Consider the following 25,945-nt stretch of genomic DNA (forward strand, 5'->3'; position numbering starts at 1 on the left):
GTCCTTCATATAAATACATTTCCTAATATTTTGCGAATGCATGTTAATCAACACTTAAGAACTTATGGAAGTAGTCTCATTTATATTTTAGATGCTGAAATACTAGATTTTTTGCATTACAAACTAAACCGCAAAAATGCATGGAGACGGTATGTTTATTTTTCAAACGAATATATTCAATTTATCAATCTGAATAAGTGGCAAAAGAGAGGCGAAATATACCACAGAACATTCAAACTCATAAGTCGAAAATAAATCGACAAAGCCTTGACTAAAAAAGAAAAAGACAAACAGACGAACAACAGTACACAAAACACAACATAGAGAACTAAAGGCTGAGCAACACGAACCCTATCAAAATATAGCGGTGATCTCAGGTGCTCAGGAAGGGTAAGCAGATCCTGTTCCACATGTGCCACCCGTCATGTTGCTCATGTAGTACAAACCCGGTGATAAGTCTATTCGGTAGGTCACATTCAGGGAAAAGAGGACGAGATTATAGTTATGACAATTGGAACATATCTGTTGTCAACTATGAAACGGATATTCCATAACGGTCAACCAACTCGTGATGGCGTTCGTTAAATTTGCGAAGGGATGATTTCAACTTCGTCATTTGGAAATCTTTGTTTAATAGCTTCCTTGTGAGCAGCAACCCTCTATCAAGAAAATCATGAAAGTAAATACAAGACTGGAATATCGTATCAACTGGGTAATATATATTCCGTATGCATACGCTGCTGGAATGTTGCTACATAAAAATGGAAAGGTATCAATTGGGAAGCTGAAATCATCTTTTTTGTCGTAAAATTTTGTTTTCAAACGACCCTCATTGTCAATTTCTAGATTTTTGTATCTGTTTAATCCTTTATATCAAGTTCGATGGGATAGAAAAAGTAAAATAACAAAAATACAGAATTCCAAGGAAAATTCAATACGGAAAGTCCCTTATCAAATGGCAAAATTAAAAGCTCAAACACATCAAACGAATGAAAACCAACTGTCATATTCCTGACTTGGTAGAGGCATTTCCTAATGTAGGAAATGGTGGATTAATAAATAAAATAGATGCGTTTAACATAGTCACCAAATTTTGAATTATTTAGTTAGAGAAAATCATCTTTACAGCGGAAAATGAAGTAAAAAAGATACTGCTAACTTCTTTTCTTTCTTCCTAAGAAGTTCCTGTATGAGGTCAGCCTCATACGAATAAAGGAACAAGTCGGCAAAAAGAGGGACACAGTTGGTTCCCAATGGAATGCCGATTGTTTGTTGAAAACACGTCCTCCAAACGTAACAAATATGTTGTCAATAAAGAAATCAAGCATGTTGATAAAGTCAGTTTCAGAGAAGTTTTTGTTTGAATCAGAGTGATTGTTTACAAAGTACGATAAAGGTTAATTAACAAAAATACCGAACTCCAAGGGAAGTTGAAAAATAGGATACATCAAACGAATGGAAAACAACTGTTGTATTGTTGACTTGGTACAGGCATTCCATAATGTAGGAAATGATGGATTAAAGCTGGTTTTATAGCTAGCTAAACCTCTTACTTGTTTTACAGTCGCATAGAATTCCATTATATTGACAACAATGAATGAGCAAATCAAACAGACATAAAGTTAAAAATGTCAAAAATTGGGGTACTACACGCAACATTGTAATATAATCTTAATCACTGTAAAAACAAATTACTATTTCAACTAAGGAAAACATAATAGCATATAGTCACTCTATGGACAAAGTATATAAGCAAAAATGAAAGACAAGACGATTTATCCCTCCCTAAGACAAGATACTTGTATCTACATTTGCCATTCTGTATGATGACACAAAGCAGGACCAACTCTTTCAATTTGTCTTTTAGTTCGAAATTGGGAATACATTTATGTAAAGTGTAGAAAAGTCAAATTGTTTAATACTATTGCAAGATGGAAGAATCTTAAATTGTATGTACTCTTAAAGATCTTTGACATTTTCTAGTATCCACATTTGATGCTCGCCACCTCTAGAATAGGTAGTTTCACAATAACTTGAAGCCCGGCTTTGATTGCTTATAAGATTGATGTTAATAATTTGGAAAGAGGTAACAAGCCTTTAAGAATGTTCGGAACTTCTAAATTTTATTTTTAATACATGTACTCAACTATAAACGAACATCCGGAGGAATTCGTTTGAAACCAAACCGGGAGCGTCGATTCGGAAGTGTATCTTGTTATGCCTTTCTCACCCGCTGTTCGAAAAACGGACTCAGTTTAAAGTGTCCAAATAACACTGACATTACATAAAAAGTAATATGCTGAAAGTCGTTCAAAGTTATGATAAATTCATCTATAAAAGAGTACAGTGATATAATCTGTATACTTTGATATATAGACTGAGTTTCGCAAATGTATCATTTGCTTTTTTACACAAATTTGAATTAATCATAAAAAAACCCAAAAAAAACTCACTGCTCGTAAGATTTGCAACTTCTGTTGCAAATATCTATCAGTCGAGTTTTTTTGTTGTTCTTAATGAACTTGTGCAATAACCCGCAACAAGAAGGACATAGAAAGCCTTACACGAATTCTACCTAATTGAGGCACATCTTCCCTAAAAAAAACTAGAACAGATTACTACATTGTATAATACGGTATGGGTTTTGCTTTTTTTTGAACTGCACGGTGACCTGTCATTATTCCTTGGTATTTAATACAAACGAATTGTGTAATTTGTCTTTACAACATATTTCCTTACATTTATCTATAAGATAATATAATTTTTTTTAGACAATTTACGAAACAAATTTAATATGTCCGTTTAGTATAGTGTTGAGTAAGTTGAGTTAATGGAATGAATTGTTACTACCTATGTGGACATAGTTACACCGATATTATCAAGAACTGTTTTATTAAATATTACAAAGAATATATTGCAATGTAATAAACGAAATAAAACTAAGGTGACCTAAAACGAATTTCGCATTTTTTTTCTTTTGGTCATTTAGTTTACGGTATACAAGTACTTATGGAATTTGCATTTAACAAGGATCTTCTAAAATTCTGTTTATCAAAGTCAATCCTTCCTCTATACAAACATTAGCTTAGCACAGATAACACGCATTGATACTGGATCCGAGTTAATGGAATACAAAAACAATGTTATGTACATAAAAGAAGAAACTGGGAAAAAGGAATCGAAATGCCAAATTACCAGATTTTTACAGATGTATCTCTGTTGCTGATATGTTGTTTTGTATTTTCATGAAAGCTGACGTCAAATATTACTTTATGCAATATTTAATTGACACTCTGTTGCTGATATGTTGTTTTGTACTTTCATGAAAGCTGACGTCAAATATTACTTTATGCAATATTTAATTGACATAAAACCTTTGCAAAATGACCTTTCGATTTATTATGAAAGTTTCTTAAAATTATCAGATCAATTTATGAAACGTTAAACTAGAAGAGCGTCAAACAATGCATGCAGCTTCAATCTTGTGAGATGAAAAACTTTACATGTATATTAGTACTGCAACTGACCTCGGGAGACGCTTAGTGAACGAGTTTAATGTTCCGGAATAACACACGGCTGCAAATTGTTTTAAACGATAGAATAATATCTATATTTTAATTTCCGTCTGGTCGAAAAAAAGTTTCTATGGTCACATTTTTGTATTTTAGCCCTTTAATGGGGTACCCCTCAATTTATTGTTTTGGGTAGTCACCTTAAAATCCAAAAACTAAAGTTTTTTGTTAAATTTCCCGCTATTTTCGTAAATATTTTTCGATGCACATATCATTCAAGATATTAGGAATGATGAAGACATAAATATAATACCATCCCCGAGTAAAACTTTCAAACTTAAAGATGGCTGTTTTTTAGATGGAAATTTAACGCGTTTTTCTATGAAAACGAGAAAACATATGATTCAAAAACAGTATTTGACATTTGAGAGGACAAAATATATTATTGCGATACGGCATGCAAATTTTGTTAGGCAAATTCCAAACAATTTTGTCAAAAACTCAAAAATAAAAACATCATTTGTAACTTTTTTAATTACGGAAATTTCCTATCCGTCAATCAGCTCCACCTATTATTTTTTACTTCACAATGAATTTGATAGTTTCGATGTGACTATGTACATTTTCTATGATAAGTTAATTTATTTTTGAGTGATTTGAATATATATAGTAGTTCTTTCGTGTATTTTCTGTTAATAAGTTATATTTTTGTTAATAAAATTTTGACTTTTTATAAAAGTTAACCAAATCCTTCGGATAAGATGTTTTTGCGGAAAATGACTAGTTGATATTGTGGGGGAAAAATACATTGTATATCAATGTTCAACCTCAGAGCAATTAATATGCATACAAGCGGTCGGGGAAAAAGTACTATTGAAGTGTGATTTGGTGTGTGACAAGGTGATGCTACAACCAACTTCTCTTGATATTCTGCTTTCCTTGGGCGAAAGAGTTGTGAATCATCAGTGATATTATAGGTAGCACGGAAGTATTTGCATTCCAGAATATAGGTTGCTCTTTTGTGTACCCTACTTAAGTCAATGTATCTGAACATTATGATTGGATAAAAAATTCAGTATCAACTGAACATACTTTCCCAAACTGAGGGATGAATCAGGTGTAGAAAAATATGAAATAATTTTACATAAAGATGAAAATGAATTTTTTTAATTTTTTTTAAATTTTGTATTCACTGTACGACAAAAGACCTAAAAGCACTAGTGGCCTTAAGTTCTTAAAGAAAAAAGTAAACGGTCATGATACATATTCAAATTCATTTCTGAATAGTAAAATGAAAGTACTTCAGTTAACTGTGAATGTAGAATTTTTGGCAGTTTAGAAAGTGGTGAAAATTCTTAAAAGGCTATCATTATCCCTTATGGGCCAGGAAATACTACCGTGCCACCTATAACTTGGTAAACCCTTTCCTGAGTGATAGAGGACAAGGAACTTCTGCATCTTCATATTTGTTTAAAACCTTACACACTTCAGACATGACCCTTATTTTTGTATCTGTATTTTCATGTATAATTATTTGTATACAAAGTACTACAACCTGTTATTTTGTCACTATATTTCGCTTCATCGTTTTGTGGGCTTTTTTAAACGAATTTACAGTAAAGAACATTGATGTGTACCTTGTTTACATTGACATTCGAAATATGGTAGTAAATATTCGTAGTCGGATAGGATTTTTAAAAAGTTTATAATGTTATTTATACCTAATTTTATACTCATTTGTGCATGTCTTCATCTATTTTCAGAGATCAAGCTGCTATTAAAACTCAAATAAGAACTAAATGATGATCAGATATTCAATATATAGAAAAGTTCTTTTGCTGTTGACGTTTATTCTTCTATTCTTTATCATGAAAAAGAACACAATGATGAACGATAAAAAACAAAAAGTGAATCATATGAACGAAATAGAAAGGGTCCAAATTATGTGTGGCGAGCTCTGCAGAACATCACGTTTTGGACATCCAGGACTATTTTTTCACAAAACAACATCAAAGGTAAATAGCAAGTCATTATTTAGAACGAGTACGTTAATTCGACACATAGATTCGCACAGGCTCCCAGAAATATACTCCACATTGTTATAAAAGATTTTTCTATGGGCGGAAAAATACGATTTAATGAAATATTTTTCAATCAGCCATATCAAGGAAATAAGGCAAAACCCAAATGATTATTGATTGATCGTTCGGGTTTAACACACTTTCAGCACTTTTGCTATATCGTTGCCGCCTTTTTTATTGACATAGCTATATAGGAAGCCAAAGTGCCGGAGAGAACCACTGAACGTCGGGCAAACAATCATAAGCACATCACATATTTCTGATAGCATCTTTATCTTGTACACTTGATGTAAGGTTATGTACATTTGAAACTTGGTTGTACCAATTCTTTCCTACTGAATGTCCCAATGAATTATGTACAATGAAATTTTGACAAAACATTAATGTTCTAACTGAGTTTCTTTAAGATGTATTCATTCTGTTCAGGTAGATGAAATTAAGAGGTACAAACACTAGTTATTACAAATACATGTTCAACATTTTAAATGAAATGTGTATGCTATGTTATAAACTACACAATACACAGAGTTATCAAATTCCATATGTGAAACAATAGTACGAAATATGCTAACTATTTTTAATTAAATATTGGAAATTTAGCTAAGTCAATAAGTTGCAATATAATGTTCACTATCTTTCTCACAAATTTGACAACCAGGTAAAGAAAATTGATTTTTAAGTACCAAATATAGTCATTGAAAATAATTATCCGCGATTTTCAAGCAAATATTACAAAATAAGTAAATATAGGCTACCATACGGCCTTTAACTATGAGAAAATCACTTACTGTAAAGTCAGTATTAAAGGCTTTGAAAAAACTAACACAATTTAATAGAAAAAACCAAAGGCCAGAATTGTGAAAAAATATAACTAACAACATCAACGACCTCCACTGAATTACCAGTTTCTTACTTGGAACTGGTACATATATAATATGTCTGTGTTTAATTAAATATGATTGTGTGCGCTCAGCTGCCTCGAACCATGGTCAGTGGTGTAACAACACTACATAAAAAGAAACTGCACAAATCAGTTGAAAATGGCTTGATATATCATCATCATCCCTCAGGCAAGTTCAATAAAAACTAACATAAAGCCAAAATAAACAGAGTACCAATCTAAAGAGTTTCAGTTACTGAAAGCTTTTTAAGTACATTTAAGTTTGTTAATGAATAACATATAACTTTCTGGTATGAATAATGAAATATAGATGGTAGTTTGTCATTCATTAACCCATAGTTCAGTAAATTATTCCAATAAACGTAAGAGTAAGCAGATTCTGCTCCACATGTGGCACCATATAAATAACAATAGCTATTAAACTAAAGGAATAGTATTGGTATATTTCAGTTATAACCAATTTAACTTGAGTGATCAACATCTTTATCACAAGGTAAAAAGCAATGGTGTACATGTTTGCAAAGCCAAGACTCGTTGATGGTGCTCAAATCAGTTTGACACCCATATCAGTTAGAAATTTTAATATCAAAGAAAACCAAAAATTCCAAAACAATTGTTAACACAAGATTTCAAACAACAAGGATAGTGATACCCTCGGAGACGAAACGACCACGAGCAGTGGCATCGGCCAAGTGGTTGTAAAACTCATTAAATATATACCGATCTTACAAATTTGCAAACCATAAACTCGTTTCGTCTACACCACATTCTTCAATGTCACTAGAATCCTAACTGTAAGAAGGCCAAATCAATAAGGAAGATGAAAAGCCTTGAAAACCATAAACCCGGGAAAAAATTGAGCCGAATCTGGCTCAAATAAGCTATTTTACTGTTAAAACCGATTACATTCGTGACTCAACTGGATTTCAGTCGATTTATAAAATAACGGCATATGCTGCATTTGATATCTGAAATCACCAAACAAACATCACATGGTGGGGAGTTGAAACTTAGGATAACTGATATATGTTAAATGAAAACTAAACGAACCGTAAACTTTCCTTAGTCTTTAGATTATTATGGACAGAAATGAGATATTCTAACAATTTTACATCAATAAAATTCAAACGTAATCATATTCATTAATGGTATAGATGCATGACAGATCAGCCAATTAAATCGTTTTTATTCTTATAAACCATTCAGAATCGATGAAAACCCTAAAATTCCGCTGCGACATTTGAACGACTGATGAAGGTAATTCCAGAAAAGCTCTTCAGACGCAAGTAATTCCTAACTTCTTGTTTTCAATTTTGTATCATGGAAGCTGATAAAGGTTTGGCTCATGTTTTGAAGAATGCATATAGACGTTCCCTTTCAAACATAATTTGAAATTTGATACAAGTAATGAGAAAAAAAGAAAACAAGCATATATAAGACTGTGCAAGTAGAAAATAAAATGGTATGACTGATGTAGTATTTTGTCTTGTTGACAATTTGCATATGTACTAACAACGCGAAAAACTTACAAAACGTTTAAGCACAGCTCTTTGACAACGATGGTCTTCAGGATCAGCATGTAAAACAATGTAGATCGAGTTTTAAAGCAAATCGTATTGATCTATATACGTTAGTATATAACTCTTACTAACCTATTGAATAAGTACGTAGCGTTAATTTATTTATCGTGTAGTTGTCTAAGCATTCAGAAAGTGATTTTTCAATCAATGTATCATGGGAAAATATTAGTCAAAGTAATAGTCAAAATGTATTCAGGCGTTTTAAATTGGTTAACTGGACCTGTTGTATCATATGTCTAATAAGTATGTATTAAAATATATGTCTTTGTAAAAGTCTTATTATTTCTTTTTCAGAATATCGAATCTTGTTCTGAAACGGTGCATATCATTTCTGCTGTAGCACAAGCAAAAACAGATTTGAATCTGATAGAATTTGTAGTTTTAAATGTTCTCGATGGCTCCAAGAATTCCAATTTCGACTGCTGTATTTACGGAGATGAGAAATTATCAGTTCACCGCGTAAAAGCTGTTGTGAAAGAAACGTACCCTCGAAAAAGAAGGTTTGCAGATCTTAAAGCAAGACAGTATCAATGTTTTGTACATAATATCAGTTTCAAGATGAAGCATATTCAATTGGTAGGAAAAAAGGAATTTTGTAATTCTTCTCATATTCGTCAGCCAGTGTTATACGCATCAGTCAAGAAAAACAAATTTGCAATATGTGCTAAAATAGCTTATAACTATCTTAATCCATTGCATCTTATTGAATGGTTCGAATATCAAAAAATGATGGGTGTAGATACAGTACTGATATCACTACAACAAGTAAATGAAGATGCATATGCAGTATTAAAATATTATGAGAGAGAAGGCATTGCAATACTTATTTCATTTCCTTGTAAATTGCCTGGTAATATTGGTATGTATTTAAAAGTGAAAAATAAACGTATATAATTTAATCACTGATCAAATGCAAACGTGAGTAAAGAAAAAAACCCTAATTATTTCTAACTTTATACCTAAAATAAGTCGGAAGATGCCAAAGAGACGATTAAAGTTCATAGGTCGAAACCAAACAAGATGAAAAAAAAACTCTAAAAAGCCAATCCATTATCTACAGAAAACTACAAAGAATTCTAAAGACTGAGCAATATGAACCTCATATAAGCAACGGTGATCGTGAGTGCTTCGGAATTAATGGTAAGCAGATTCTAACATCCTCTAAGTACGTTTGTGCGAACATCATTTATCATTATTTCATTTTAAATAAGTAATTTCAATATTTTTAAAAGTTTTACATGAAAAAAAGTATCAAATGTTTGTCAAACCTGTCCTTTTAATATTTAAATTTCAGAAAGCTCAGCATACAACTTTACGACCAATGCGATGATTTTTATTTAGCTATCATTACTGTTGTTTTCGTTTTGGAAGGGCATGTTCCTGTGACCCCGTCTTACGAAATAAATATATCCAAATGCGTTCGCTTGTAGTTTAAGCAGACTTTGCTATGCCCGTGTCTGTAGCGACTTTTGATATCTCAATGAACTTAAGTTATGTAACACTGATAAATTATTAAGTAAGGAATTTTGTTACCACCAATTCTTTAAAACCAATACCAAATTCTTTGAAAAATACAAATATTTGGTTGGGAAGTTTGGCTTCCCTATAGAAAACTTATTAGAAACCAGATATCACTTCCTCGGTAATTTCCCTTAAGTTTAGATATGATCCATGTAAACTTGTCGATACTTTGAATATACTTTTTCTAGAAGGTTATCAATTTAACACTGCAATTAGATCTATGCATATTGTTTTCATCGTAACTAACATTGATTTTGTAACAAATAAATTAAAGCATAACGAAATATGTTTTCCCATACAGTGATTAATACCTTCTACTTTTAGTCAATACTCTTTTTGCATTGCACAATGTCATGTTTTTCTAAGACTTTTAATGCCGACTGAAATCCAAATCTATAGGTTGTGTACTGATTGATTTTTTAGTTCGGGAAAAATTGATTTATTTATTAGTTTTAACTAACTTTGAATTAGCTTTCATTAACTGCGAGCACTCTAAGATTGGTTTTTATTGTCTTTTTTAATTAATTATTTTTCAATATTTAAGCTTTGTGTGAATCTAAGAAGTCAAGCCTTTTTCAACTGATTTTCTATATGTTATGCCACTATCCCATGTTAAGGGTAGTGTTATGCGCATGCAACTATGTTTAATCTCGCCACATTCTATATGTTTCTATCCACAGTCAGGAGCCTGTAATGTAGTGTTTATCGATGTGCGCTGGCGATAATCGTATTGTAATTAAATCAAGCCGTTGGCAAGTTTGTTTGGCATGGGTTTTGTTCATTTTTTGAGGCCAATCGGTGTCTTATACCTGATTATATCTACGTATTTTGTCTCTGTGGGATATGGCTCATTTTCGATTATTCAACATCTTATTCTTATTCCGTAGTCATGTTAAGCACAATTGACCCCATGAGGTTTTTTCATGTCAACTCCAATGGTAATCAATAGGTCTTTATGATATCTTAGCGCTTTCACTGCGTCAATGATGCTTTGTACAAGTTAAACATGCATTGAAAATAATCACATCAATTTAAAAACCAGAAAACACTTTCAAATCCTCAAATATAGAAAAAAGTATAACAAAAATACCATATACTCCAATGTTAATTAAAAAAAGAAGAAGTCTATACAAACTGACAAAATCAAACGTGAGACTTTAGCAACCAAAGGAACGAATGGAAAACAATCGTCATCTTCATGACTTGCTACAGAAATTTTCCGAAGTAAATGGAGGTTTCAACCTGGTTTTATATCTAGCTAAACCTCCTAATAGTATGACAGTTGTTTATAGTTTCGTTATAGTAAAGAATTGGGTGAGCTACACAAACAAACAGAGTTGTCTCATTGGCACTCAAAAACATCTTCTTATATCTATAAAGCAGGTTAATGTGACAATAATTTGGATCCAACAGCTAAAACTATATAAACATACATCACAGACAAACAACACTGACTAAACAATTCAAACAAACATGCAAACATATCTAACACATCCAAGACGCCAACATAACAGATTCTGAAGACATCAACATCTAAGACACCAACACAAAAGTTGGTAGTTCATACAGTATAAAGTAAACACTTTCTCGATAAAGTACAAATTAAGTAAAATATTAAGACAAAGGATAATAATATGAAAACAACATTGTAAAAACCAATTGCGTCCGAATGGCATTACGGGATCCAACTGCACCAGGTTCACCCAAACGAAAAAAACCGGTGTCTGAATGCATGAATATCGAGTCACATCAAGAGTTATACGACCAACAGGAATATTATAGCACATAGCTAAATAAAGGGAACACACAACTTCAGTACATATAATCTATAACTTGAGACCATCTTGTATTATTATGAAACAGAAGCCGAATATTTATCTATTAGGTATTTTCTCATTGTAATGAAAAACATTTTCGTGGTTTAGGGAAATCGATAGTTTTCGGTAACTTAAATAAACGTTCATCGAATACAATTCAATACTCGACATAATTTCTAAAGACCACAAAACATTTATACTGCGTATGCAAATCTAAGCAATCCAACACTAATATTTGTTAAACACAAGCATATTGTATCAATTTCATAAACTTTAAGCTACTCGGAGACGTCTATAAAGGTCTAGAAACACAAACGATAATATCATTAACAATTTGAAGATTTCCGTAAAATTTACCAACTGTCCTGGATTGAAGGAAACATATCTGGAACTTTCTCTGTCATGAATATTATTGATAAAAGACAAGGTTAGAATAGTTCTCACTATATTCTTACCAAATGTAATCGAATATAAAATCGTATAGTCAATACACAGATGATGTTCTTATCTTTATCTGAAAACACCAATCATCTTGCAAATTAAGTTAAAAACTAATTAAAAAATTACTTTATTATCAACAAGAGTGATATAATATTGTTTTTGTCATTTTGACTGTTCCTGCGATTTGCTTAACCTGCAGACCATAAAACACATTTTGTTTTAGTTAAATCATTTATAAAAGTATTGATTTTATCAACTTATCTAGATTGTATATTTAATTACTGTGCTATTCAGAAATTTATACATCTATTTTTGATAAGATAGAACTCCTTTTTATTTCGTATACATATACAAAATCCAGCAGAAATTAGTTTCAGTAGTCATATCAGACGTCAGTATAGAAAATAAAGCTGCATCAACATAAGGCTGTGGAACACGGAAGTTTTGATATGATCCCGATGACCATTAGATTACAGTTGACTTCAACATCCTTCAAGATCGAGAGGTTTTAACTCTTAAAAATGGACCAAAATATCCTCGTCCAACCGTATGTCGTCATGTCAATTAAACCGCTCTTTCAACCTTTTGTAAAAAATGGTGTTAACAGTTGGAAGCTGATAAAACACCTGAATCTAATCGCAAACATGTTTTAACATTGTAAGTATTCATAATAAAAACAATATCAAAATGGGAATAATACGCTCATTTCTATAATAAGAAACTAACAGCGAGGTCTTGTGGTTTGCGTCGTACCGGCCGACAGAGCAGCCAACAATGTAGTGGTGGTATGACGTTACTTTGTGTTATGAAGATGTTTCGTTTAAATGGTCATAATAAGTAGCTACAGTTATGTAGGAATACACACTTTAACAACATTCGTTCTTTTACGTTTTACACGGACACAATATTATGCAAAGTTTGAACATGCTAAGAAGTTGATAACAAATGTAAACTAAGGTAACAAAGTATTCATGAATTAAAATGTATTTAAGAAATGCTGCAATAAATTTGCGTTCCTGCTTATGGTCTTTTATCTAAATTTGTTTTTATATTTCGTTGCTTTTATAGTTAGCAAAGAATGAAAACAAATCATTATTTGCCCCAACATATAAAGAACAGTCATGTGTGTGATATCTTAATCTAGATACAATACAAATTTATAAGTTTGAATAATGCACAATTATTGCAGTAACCTCTTCACAAGAAATATATCTTTTTTAATAATTTATCATACAATTAGTCATTTTATCTACAAATAGAGGTGAACTGTAAAACTTTGTAGGAATTCAATGCCATAATAAGTGATATCTAATACATTTTTTTTTAAATATAACTGAAAATATGAAACAATCACACACTGTGTATCATACAAAAATTAGTGAATAGTAAGACCACTGTTTTAATCAATCACTTTCTAAGTTTTTTTTCGCCATTTGGGTTTAATAAATGTTGATTTTAAGTACAAACGAAAGGGAAGTACTGACTACACAGTTATCGTAGTATTTACACAAATATTATACAATTATCGCATGCTATAATATCTTTATCATTCAAACACAAAGTTTGACAAAATGTATTGCCGATTAAATGGAAAAGGTTTAAATCTTTTTTAGACCGCGGTTTCGCACCGCATAAATGGCATTACCATCAAAGTACACACGATGAACAGGTCGCAGTGTATTCATGCAAAGAAATTTTACAAGGATTCGAATATGTGGCGGTAGTAGATGTAGACGAGTACATTGTCCATGGAAATTTCTCCATATACACAGAAATGCTAAAGGTAAATAACGGTAGATCGATAATTCTCGATTCCAAATTTTAAGCTTTTTGAATATATAGGCATATATATATATGCAAAATATCATACATATGGCGTTTCAAATAAACCATAGTCTTTATATCGCCTTTCTGTTCCCCCTACTCTGTTTAAATGGCTTCCGGTTCTACTGTCCCCACGCTTGAACTTTTCGTGTCATTCCCAGCCTCTAGAATCTATCATCTGATATCCAGAGTCAAAGAATACATTTATTTAGCTATAGTTTCAGTGGAGTTTATGTTGTGTATCGTTTTCTAAAATACTTCAGGATATATATAGAGGCAATCCCGTAAAAGTGTGGACGACAACAATGCTTATGTTCTTAATAATAGCGAATCATTTACCTTTAAAATTGAGAATGGAAATGGGGAATGTGTCAAAGAGGCAACAACCCGACCATAGAGCAGACAACAGCCGCAGGCCACCAATGGGTCTTCAATGCAGCGAGAAACTCCCGCAAACCCGGAGGCGTCCTTCAGCTGGCCCCTAAACAAATATGTATACTAGTTCAGTGATAATGGGCGTCATACTAAACTCCAAATTATACACAAGAAACTAAAATTAAAAATGATACAAGACTAACAAAGGCCAGAGGCTCCTGACTTGGGACAGGCGCAAAAATGCGGCGGGGTTAAACATGTTTTTTGAGATCTCAACCCTCCCCCTATACCTCTAGCCAATGCAGAAAAAACAAACGTACAACAGTACGCACAGTAAAACTCAGTTTAAGAGAATTCCGAGTCCGATGTCAGAATAGGAAACAAAAGAAAAAAACAAAATGACAATAATACATAAATAACAACAGACTACTAGCAGTTACTGACATGCCAGCTCCAGACCTCAATTAAACTGATTGAAAGATTATGTCTTCATCATATGAATATCAGGCACAATCCCTCCTGTTAGGGGTTTAGTATTATACCATCATAAAATATACGAGAAGAACATAACCCGTGTCATGCTAACAACTGGTTTAACATGTTTGTCATCGGCTATCGATAACAATGATTTGACGCTCACACAGTCTGTCAGAGGCCCTCCAGTGGGGATGTCAAAAATCACTTGTTTCGCATTGCGATACATAGAATTAAACTTTCTTTCAACAAAATTTAAAAGAAATTTGTTTTAAACTTTCTTTTTATCATCACACCCAACAGTTTCATTTGAAATAACAATAAATGTGCAGAGCTTATATCATTACATTATAGAAAAATATATTACATGTAAAACATTGCGATTTTAATTAAAAAAAAATCTACAAGTTTATGGGGTTATTTCGCAAAAAAAAAAATGTCTTACAAAGGAAAAAATACTCCCACGTTGGTAAAATTTAAAAATAACATACCGTTTATTCAATGGATAAGATTTGTTTGTGAAAAGAGCTCAGGAAAAAGAAAAAAAAGTCTTTCGTATGGCACATCATTTGAATCGTTCAGTCATTTAGAAGACTCATACGGCCAGTTTGCTTTGGATATTCAAGTACAATAGTATTACTCAATTGTCTCTATTTAAGTATATTTCTAAAGGTAAAGCTGAATGACAAAAAAACTTTTCTAAGTGTATAATGCTTTATGTAAAGGGGAAACCGGTACAGTTTATTGGTAGCAAAAACAGAAATTGAAAATGAATGAATAAATCAAAAGTCAAAAGAAGTAACAAATTAACAAAAATAAAAAACTATTATTTTTCAATTTTTAGTCCATTTTGCGGAAATTTGACAATCGCTTTCCCAGTTTTACTGGATAACTGAAAAGTTCATGCGTTTCCCGTTTTCGGAACCTGGATGCATCACGTATATGACTTTAGAGTTTTTATGTCTTTGTCAATTGGCTTCTAATTCGTGAAACGAATACATTTATTCTGTGTGTTCATCCTTGTGGTTGTAGTTCGGGTATTTCGCTTTTTTCGTGAATTTTCTTTGTTTATATTTATAATATTAGTGGCTATGATTCGAGTATTTAAAAAACGTTTTTCATATATATAGCAACGAAGTAATTATTCGTGAATTTGAGCATAGAACAACATATTGTGTATCATAAATGTAAACACAAATGAAGAAAAGGTATAAAGATCAAATTTTTTCGGCTATGTGCTAAAAATTGTGTTGTATGTCATGCAGTTATAAACAACTGTTAACTCAAAGTAGTCTTTCATGCATTTTAACCCGTTCAGTGGATTGGTCGTTAAATAGCCCAGAAAAATGCATTATTTGTAAACTAAAACTGATAAATGCATGGAGCCCTTTATAGCTTGCTGTTCGGTGTAAGCCAGGGCTCCGTGTTGAAGGCCGTACTTTGACCTATAATTGTTTACTTTGTACACATTAACATGGATGGCTAGTTGTCTCATTGGCACTCATAATACATCTTCTTATATAGATGTATTGGCGGGAGCATTAGAATGCTAAATATTGCATATCCGTATAAGGAAATCAGATGCGGATCCAGGATTTTGAAAGGGGGAACTAGACAACGTTAGGAGTGGGACAAGTAAAATGTCTATATATGCATTAACTATATATGAAGCTTCATTCAATGGATTGGTCAATTCTCTAAGCAACACATATTACTTATTATGCAAACAAACAAAAATTATAATAGCGGGAACGTTAGTATGGCAATGAATGATAGTGTATCCGACATGATTAAATGTATTTCTGTTTTGGAGGGATATGCATATATTTTTTAGCGGTCCTCAATCATTCAGAAAAAAGGTGAAAAAACTAACTAATTTCAATTTAGGATTTGGGACAAAAAAAAATACGACACTAAGATAAAAATTATTGTTCCTGTAGTGTATATTCATAAGAAACGAACCAAATCCCCCCCCCCCCCAAAAAAAAAGAAAGAACACTCAGAACAAATGAGTGGTATGTGCGTTATCATAAACTAAGGAATATGATTCTGCAATCAAGCATGAATTTTTATCAAATAAAGTGGTTAGGAGAAAAATTCTAGTTTCCCATTCATCAAACTATAATGTATCATTCTGAATAATTTTCAAGACCTAGTCCGAATGCTGAGTCAGTCAATAGAACGTTTGTCCAACTAATTTGAATTCTAGTTTTCTGGTAAATAAATTTATTCAACAATTAATTATATTATGATATTGAGTTTAAAGATTCCTATTTCAGAAAGTAAATGCAAATTGTATTAAGCTAGATCCAAATACATGTAGCACTTTACTTGGATGGAGAGTTGTCTCATTGGCACTCATACCACATCTTCTTATATCTTTTTACTGTCCTATATTTTGCAGGTACGAAAAAGACCGTACAAAAGTGTATATATGTTTTTTTAATTGCACCACGATTTAAAGTTTACCATGCATTCGTTCCAAAAATAAATACTTTTAGACAAGATAAAAGTTGAAAGATACGAAGAGCCAAAAATGAATATAAATTTTAGAAAACGACAATTGTAAAATCGCTTTGAAGTCCGAAAAAGCTTATTGCTAGCACATTCATTACTACTTTTGAAGCTAGTGAAAATGTATTTTAATGTTTAAAGAAAGTGCGATATGATAAATAATTTGATTATCGATTATCGGTGAAGAATGTCAAAATATTTAATGTTAATCAATACGCCTGTAGAATTTTTTTAAAGTTACTTGTTTTCAGGCGTTGAGAACCCTTTGGCGACCCCGTACGTTTAAATGTCCCTTGTAAAACAATGTATTAAGTGGGCATAACAGACAAACGGTTTCCTGATCTGACCCAGTCAATTGGATAATTGAACTCGCCAACGAATGGTCTCGTCAACACTGTTATGAATTTGATTATATTATTGAAATGGGTGTACGCCCTAATGTTTTTGGAGCTTTTCATGTTCCACTACCATTACTTGTTGCTCCTAACAAGCAGACTATCCGATGGTAAGTAATGTTGTTTTCAGTTTCCAGTTATAAACAATTAAGGGCATGACTGGAACAAAATGTAGGTGAGAAAATACAAAGAAGACAGTTAAAAAAGTAAAAGATTGAGGAAAGGCCATGAAAAAATAAAAATAAATCGGAAAAGAAATGATCACACAATTAATCACTACATTGAAAACTAGATTCAAACATACGAATTCCAACAATACACATTGGTTGAACTAATGTTTTCTAGAAGGTAAAGCAGTTACTGATCTAGCAGTGGTACCCATCTTGCTGCTCTACTCAATATTAATTCGGTTATAAGATCATCAGCTCAGTAGTCATTGATTCCGTACTGACATGAATTATAACGTAGGCCGTGTTCACATTGAGGAAGTTACATATTGAATAAAAATGATAACAATGATATTGTGAATTAAGTTATTTACCTATTTATATGTCAAAAACTACAAAAATCCTCAGTCAAAAGCATGATTAAATCGAAATAGCCTTAGTAGACCATTTGATTTTCAGTGTGAGGTGAGATTTTATTTGCTGTTGGAACATTCATTTTACACCTGTTGATAGAACGGCTTATTTATTTACGCGAAAATTATTTTCAATTTTGTTCACAACTATTTCTTGCAAAGTCCTGCATTTTGTTGGACAAAATATTCATTTTCATCCTGTCTTGGACAAGGTTATTTTTTACAGTTAGTACCAGTCCAGAATATTCATTTCCAACATCACCCCAAGGTTGACTGGGGAAAAGAAATATGGTAACATAGATCCTCTTCCGATCGGCACTAAAACCCTTGACAAATATAGGGAACCTATTGAAAGACAAATTTTCTGTCCTTATCCAATAAGTAATATAACAAAAATACCAAACTTCAAGGAAAATCCAAAACGGAAAGTCCCTTATCAAGCTCAAACACATCAAACGAATGGAAAACAACTGTCATATTCCTGGCATGGTACAGGCATTTCCTTATGTAGAATATGGTGGATTCAACCAGACCATTATACTCTCCCAACGCCAGTCCGCATTTCCCCGATCTTAATTCCTCTATTACAGGAACTATCTGGTGTATTTTTAGTGCATTTGTTCTCATCCTAAACATGCATGAAATATTTGCCGCTGGACGTTAAGCAACCAACTATCAATCAAGTTTTTCATCTATTGTTACGCTGTATTAGCCTGCGCAATCGTGACATCTTTATCATCTCAAAGTTTTATAAATCAGTAGACAATTTTTTCAAGGTAGCGATCTTTTCCTCTGCGTGGCACAAACCATTTTGTATTACCAAACATTTTTTTTTTTAAATAACATACAGGAACATTTTTAAACTCCATGTTGAATCCCCCCGCCCTCATTGTCAATGAAATCAAACGATTTTTTCTCACTTCCCTCCTGAAACAAATATAAACATCTTTTTAAATTGGTAATGTAGAAGTGGCAATTTTAGTGGTCTTGTGATGCTTGTGAATTCATTTTTATATATGTGTTTTATTTTATGAAATAAAAGTTACTGAAAAATATTCTATATAGTTATTGTGAAACTATCGCTATAGAAATAAAAAAGTCAGAAAATAAATTGAATGTTTTAATAAATTGTTTGAATTACTTAATTAAAGTGTTAGAACTCATTGTATAGAAACTGGTCTCCTTATATAATGTGAATTATTCTGGCATTATTATGCAAATGAGTTTAGTCCATGTAGATTTCCCGCTGGTCATGCACGTTTGATTATTGTTTTCGTTTTACGGGTAGATAGTTGTTTAGATAGTTGTCTGCAGAAAGTTGACGGGGTTGGATGTTCTTTTTGTATTGAAAAATTGTCGAAAGACATGTGGTTGTTAGAGTTGGAAATATCAGTGAATGAACATCCCTGACGATTAAGTATGATTTGTCAGTGAGCCTAAAATCCATAATTTTTGGCATTTCATTGCGTTATATTGAATACGTCTGGTGCCAATAATGAATTTATTTACATTTACTAGATTGGTTTTTGTTAGCCACATGAGCCCCCCGATACAGTGATTAAACATTTTTTTAACCCCCCCCCTTTTCCCCCGAAAAATTCTGAAATGGTCTTCGCCGAACTGATACAAATATTTACAAAGAAATTTTTAATTCAATTCTATATAATTAAATTAGATATAAATTTCATATCGGTCAGTATTATTCATAATTAATAAAGTTTGTTTTAACAAATCCAACAAAATAATAAATATTATATCAATAACTCAAAGAAAGAAATGCTGTCGAATAGATCGTTAGAAAAACTAGCTGGTGTTTTAATATCGGACGTTAATACTAGAAAAATCGTCTGTAACTGCTGATAGCAAGTTTTCGAATCAGCAATGTTTGATCAGGACAGTCTGGGTAAATATCTGGTGAATCTACCAACAGAAATATCATCCGACGATGAATAATATATTCTAGCTAACATAGGCCTTTTTGAGCTGCAACCTGTTGATTTACTATACACAGAAATAGAGCTTTTTCCTAAGCAGAACCTACCACCATCTGAGTTACAAGAAATAATTCAGCCAGGTCCATCAGCTTGACTACAGACCCAGGACATTATAGAGCTTGAAGACCTCTGGTTGATTAGTATATAAATTTTCAAGGGCATTAAAGATCCTGTTCTATTAAGAATAAAACTGTGGTATTGTCTTGCCATACATTTTGTGTCTAGGGGTTTATAGTTTCATGACCAGTTGAACTTAAACTCTTTTGATTTCAAAATTGATGCAGATGGTGATGAACATGTCACGCTCGAATTTAAAAAAGTTAAAAAGACCAAATGAAGTACGAAGTTGAAGAGCATTGAGGACCAAAAATTCCTAAAAGTTGAATCGGGCTTTCTGGTTGAAGGTTTATTCTGAAAATCACGTGACTCGATGATGTCCCAATCGGGGACAAGATGGAGGGATAATTGATACAGATAGTAGGTAGAATATTTCTTTTACCAGTAATGGAATAGTCCTGCATCAATCTAAATCTATTGAAATTGATTTAATGTTGAATTTTCAAATTTTACCGCCTCATTAATATCACATTAGAAACTGTGTTGTTGATTTGATCAGTGGTAAGTTGAAACCAAATATTATTAGAACAAAATACTAATATTTGTGGTTTCTTTGTAAAAACATTGAGACGAAGAACTTGTAAGGTTGATTCGCATTTAAAATGATATATCGCAGTAAGATACACGAATGTCTTGCCCTAAAAGGTGAATCAATTAGTTAATTTCGAAGTAATATGAATTCTCTATGACAGGAACATATACAACCTTCTTTAGACTCACAGTTGCTTCGACGATTTGACATTCAAACGGAAAATATTTGATGTGGTACACAGGACTTGTTTACATTTCCTTAGATATTTGATTTAATTTTACAAGATAATAAAATTAATAACATTAATAACACCAAAGCTATTCATTTCTATCAATATTGTATTTTATTGTCATTCTTGGTCTTTTAATATATATTTGTCTTTAGTCAGAGTTGTTACCAGCTTTTCCGGATGCTGCTGCTTTCACCATGAGAGTATCATTCTTCATAACAGATTGGGGAGTTTCAGGAGTCGAACCTCTAATAACCAGTAAATACATAAGAAGATCAAAGCCCCTTTTCAATCGATATAAAAATATATATTTGCCTAACAGAACTGCTACCATGGATACACATGTGGTGTGGCCAATTAAAGGATATCGAAGGTACTTTTCATTTACTTAAACACTGAAAGTATTTTGTGCACATAAAACATAAGGATGTATTCTTCTGATGTTTCAGTCTCGTTGAAATCTCGTTCGGGAATTATTTCCAAAACATGTGATAAAAGTGGAAAATTGGTGAAGTGTGCAAAGGAATGATTATACCAAAAAAAATGTACATGCCATATCAATTTTTTCTTTTCAAAATTCTTAACTATGTATTTTTTCAATCATTCATAACAAAGAAGTTGATATAATATGCTTTTTGTTCTTAAAAAAAAGAGAAAAATCCCAAACTTACCAAATTTACATCATGGTCAATTTGACACGAAAAAACAACAAAATTTTATAAAACTTTCTTATATTAACACCTATCTATAGTTTTTTTTAAGTTAAATTTATTCAGATTGGTCCACTTCATCTTTAGTGAAAGAAAAAAGTTTAATTGTGAAACTGTGATTTTTTTCACGATAATAGCTCAAAAATAGGAAAAATTGATGAAAATTGGGAAATTCATAGAAATGGGGTACTTTCAAATGGCCGTAACAAAAAAAAAAGTTCACCACCATATGATTTTTCTTCATTAATTACTTTCTAACAGTCATATAAACCAAAAAATCAGTTTAAAAAAAAAGTTTAATTCTAGAATTTTTTGGCTCCTTAGAGGTGTACATCCTTAAACTCATTGTTGAAGAGACGTACGGGGATACACAGTTGCTCCTTGTATTGTTTGTCTTTGATAGATAATTGTGTCCATGGCAAACATATCGCATCTCAACATTTTTGTGTTCATGAGGGTATCACCAGCCCACGTCAGCCCTTTTGTATTGACATTACATTTCATTGAAATGTTCATTTTCTGTATAATTTTTGTTGCTCGATTACTCGATACTATAAGGGTTTTCTTCCTCCAGGCATATATTGCATTATTTGTATTTGGAACAACGTTTTCGGAATTTCGGATTAAATTTCCATCAATTTCGTATATGATTTGGCCTTACAACTGATTTGATTCGAGCGCTATTGATGAGTCGTATGTAGGTAAAGGGGCATCTGGTTTTTTTAGATTAAAACCCTGGTATATTTAATGAGTTTGTATGTGTTAAATTGGATTTGCATTTCATTCAATTTGTTTGGTATAAGTGTTTAGTGCAATGTTTAATATATAATTATTTTTATAATTCTATTTTTACCTGTTTTGATTTGGTAATATATAATTGCATTTCGTTAAAAAAAATGCAATAACACATGCATTAGTTACATGAATACGAATTGAATGTTAACTTTCTGAGCTTCATAGCAATATTTTATAACATCTAATAGATAGCATTGTGATTTTCTCTTAAATTTTAATTTTTTGATGAACTTCAATTGTTAATACTATGATTATTACCAAGATCTTCCTTTTATATCGCACGTTACGATCTTGAGAAAGTGTGTTTTTAAAACTTATACTCGATGCAATGGTTATTTATAAATGCAGTGAATGGAAAAAAATAGAGATGTTGTATGAGAAATGTATCCACTAAAGACTATACAACTATATAAATATGTAAACAACAACAAGTCAACGTAAGGCATTCAACAATGAACAACCCAAAACGTATAGTATGCTATAAAAATCCTCGCATCAACAAGATATGAATGTGAATTGATATAGACACAAATTAACTGACAGTCTAACTTAGTCTAATGACATTAAACAACAAAATAAATAATGGCAAGCCACATCAAACAATAACTAATAAATTATTAGCTCTTTGTGTTGCCTAATCAGACATTAGAAGAAAATGACTAAGTTAATCGTGTTTTCTAAGCATTCAAGTCCTATCCTTAAACACCGGTTTACGAACATACCATTAACATACAATTGTTAATTATTCCTATAAAATTGGGTCCCACGAACATAAGTGAATCCACAGTTTTTCATAAACACATGAAACGCATCTACACTACGATTCCATTTTTCCCTAGCAAAAAAGGAATCATACATACAAATTCCTTGTATAAGGTCATCTTAATTTGTGACAAACCACACTGATTCCAACACCAAATACATCGACAATGATATCATAAAAATGCTGGACTTTTTAATCGACAACATATTTGTTGAGTTTGGCGGATTGAAAGTTTAACATACTGTCAGTATTCAAATGGTTGCTAATTGTGAATTCCTACTGACCACCTCGTTGTTTGACTTGTATGAAGCAGAACTGATAAAGAACCATCTCAAACGAAAAACAAAAACATCTCAGAAAGTTGATTTCTCTTAAAGAATAATAGATGCTGTCCTCACTCAATAACCAACATTTTCGAGATTGTAAATCTCTGTTCTCCAATTGATTTGAAATGAAGAATATTATCAAAACTAGAATGTCTGATCCATGTTCTCAATGCTCTTAAACAACATACTTTATTTGGCTTTTGTTTTAATTCGAGCGTTACTGATGAGTCTTAAGTAGACGAAACGCGCGTCTGGCGTATACAATTTTAATCCTGGAATCAATGATGAGTTTAGCTTAATCTCTTCCTCAATTAAATACTCTCATGAAAGACTTCAAACAAAAACCTATATCAAAATTGAAGTTTTCAACTTTCCAATTGTAAACTTCTCATTTCGCAGCAGTAACATACGCTCCCCCTAGCGCATGTCATCTTCATATCTCAATTAATACACTACGCTTGTGAAAATTCACACTTAATGGAGTTCGTTGACAGGGATGTGCTTTTTACAGAAAAGCTGCTCTAACAGAGTTAAAAGGAAAAACGACTAGAATTAACTCTTACGGTCACCATCACGAATTAATAAAACGGTACGATATGTCTGTGTCTCAACTCACTAGGACACGTGTTGTCTGACCTATAGCTTTAGATACCGGAATAGTTGTCTGATCGGTTAATCTACCCATTTTGTCCTAAGCCCAATTACAGAATTTTGACTGAGTATGAATTCGTATGGCGGGGATGAATTAGTAGAAGGAGGCTCTTACGTACCAGGTCTTGCTCCTTAAGAAATGAATGCAACCCCTCATGTTCTGAATGTTAACCTTGATTTGTATATTATTAATGGACTAATAAAATTTGATCATCAGTATACAACTGTTGTCTTTCTCAAGTTTAGCGGGAAGACGTAAAGAGAGACGAAAGATACTAACGGGATATGCAAACTCGACTCAAAAGTCGAAATAAACTGACAACGCCACGAAAAAAAAAATCATGAGACAAACAACAGTATACAGAAAACACAACATAGAAAACTAAAGGTAGCGACAGTTAGGAAATAAAATAAAACTGACCCACAAAAAGTTTAATCATCTTCTATTCCTAGCTTTCTAATACATTAAGCCAACTGTTTGTGTTTACATGTGCATATGTATGTAATCAGTATCATCCCTAGATTGATTTTCAACATTTAAAATGGTGAAGTATAATTCCTTTTTTGTGTATCCATGTCATCATTCTGCATTTGGTTACCATAAAATATTGTAAAAAGGAGCATGGAAATGTCACATATTCCCCTAAACTTTGGATCAAACTAGAATTGCAACCCTTTTAGAAATACATATTCTGAAACTATTGACATAAATCTATCAAATGATCAAATAAAAATTGGGTGTCTTTCGCCTCAATTTTTCGTAAAATTGAATCCCAAAGTTCGTGCGACAAACAGGTTGTAACGATCATTATAATAATGTCTGATCCAATGTCTAGTATTGATATGAAAATACAGACTCTCATAAAGAAAACAGTCAATAATATTACATTACACAATCTTGATGTTCATATAAACCAGTTTTAAAGGCTTAATTAATCTTCAGCTATCCAAAATCGATTTTCATTGCATATTTGAAAAATACAACGGGACTAGAATGCAAAACCACACACCTAAATGTGGAGTGCTACCAACTACTGGGAAACACGTACCCCATCAAAAACCGGGAGTGATAGCAAGTGCTCTGGGAGGGTTAACAGATCCTGTTCCACATGTTGCAACCGTCGTGACGCCGATGTATGTACAAATCCGGTGATAAGTCTAATTCGGTAGGTCACATTAGGGGAAAAGGAGGGCGCAATTTTGGGCACGACGATTGGAACATATCCGTCGGCATCTGTGGTATTCCGCAACGGTCGACCAACTCGTGATGCTGTCCGTAAAATGTTCAATGGGATGATTCCAGGTAGTCTGAGAAAAGTATGATTTTCTTACAGACAAAAACAAAAACAAATTTGAGCTTTTTGATATTTTCATTGAGCGAAATTATGTTCATTAGTAAAATACAAAGTGAAATGACATTTTAATTATAAATATTATCACTTCGTCTATACATCTAATGGGTTTTTCTCATTGTTGAAGGCCGTACGGTTGCCTGTAATTGTATGTCAACTTCATTTGAACTTTCGTGGATAGTTGTCTCATTGGCAATCATACCACTTCTCCCTTTTTATATTCAACAATATATATAAGATTTTATTGAAATAAGAAGAAGTTTAACAAATTTCTATAACTTTGCAGACAAATTGCATTGATACAAGTGACGTTCGTTTCAATGTGGAATGTAGCTACATCATACACATTTGTCTCTGGTTGTATATCAACCTCTAGTTTTCTTGGTTTTTGTGTCGTTTTGTTACTGTCCTATTGGTCTTTTTGCTGCATACCCAAGCAATCTAAGCTTTTTATTCATACA

At 32.3% G+C, this 25,945-nt stretch overlaps 1 protein-coding gene across 2 annotated transcripts in view; it reads left to right on the plus strand.

Annotated features, from left to right (window-relative positions):
* LOC127723575 (uncharacterized) overlaps positions 1-25,945 on the plus strand; it is a 44,065-nt gene that overhangs the window by 12,846 nt on the left and 5,274 nt on the right. Inside the window, exons 2-6 of one of the 2 annotated variants that reach the window (XM_052230257.1) lie at positions 92-149; positions 5,276-5,527; positions 8,369-8,933; positions 13,467-13,636; positions 21,043-21,260. In XM_052230257.1, the coding sequence (XP_052086217.1) occupies positions 5,312-5,527; positions 8,369-8,933; positions 13,467-13,636; positions 21,043-21,260 (1,169 nt within the window). In that variant the 5' untranslated portion in view covers positions 92-149; positions 5,276-5,311. The remainder of the gene's footprint in view (positions 1-91; positions 150-5,275; positions 5,528-8,368; positions 8,934-13,466; positions 13,637-21,042; positions 21,261-25,945) is intronic. The other variant, XM_052230250.1, reaches the window with a different exon arrangement.

Source organism: Mytilus californianus, unplaced genomic scaffold (assembly GCF_021869535.1).
Source record: "Mytilus californianus isolate M0D057914Y unplaced genomic scaffold, xbMytCali1.0.p SCAF_1, whole genome shotgun sequence".
Classification (NCBI taxonomy): domain Eukaryota; kingdom Metazoa; phylum Mollusca; class Bivalvia; order Mytilida; family Mytilidae; genus Mytilus; species Mytilus californianus.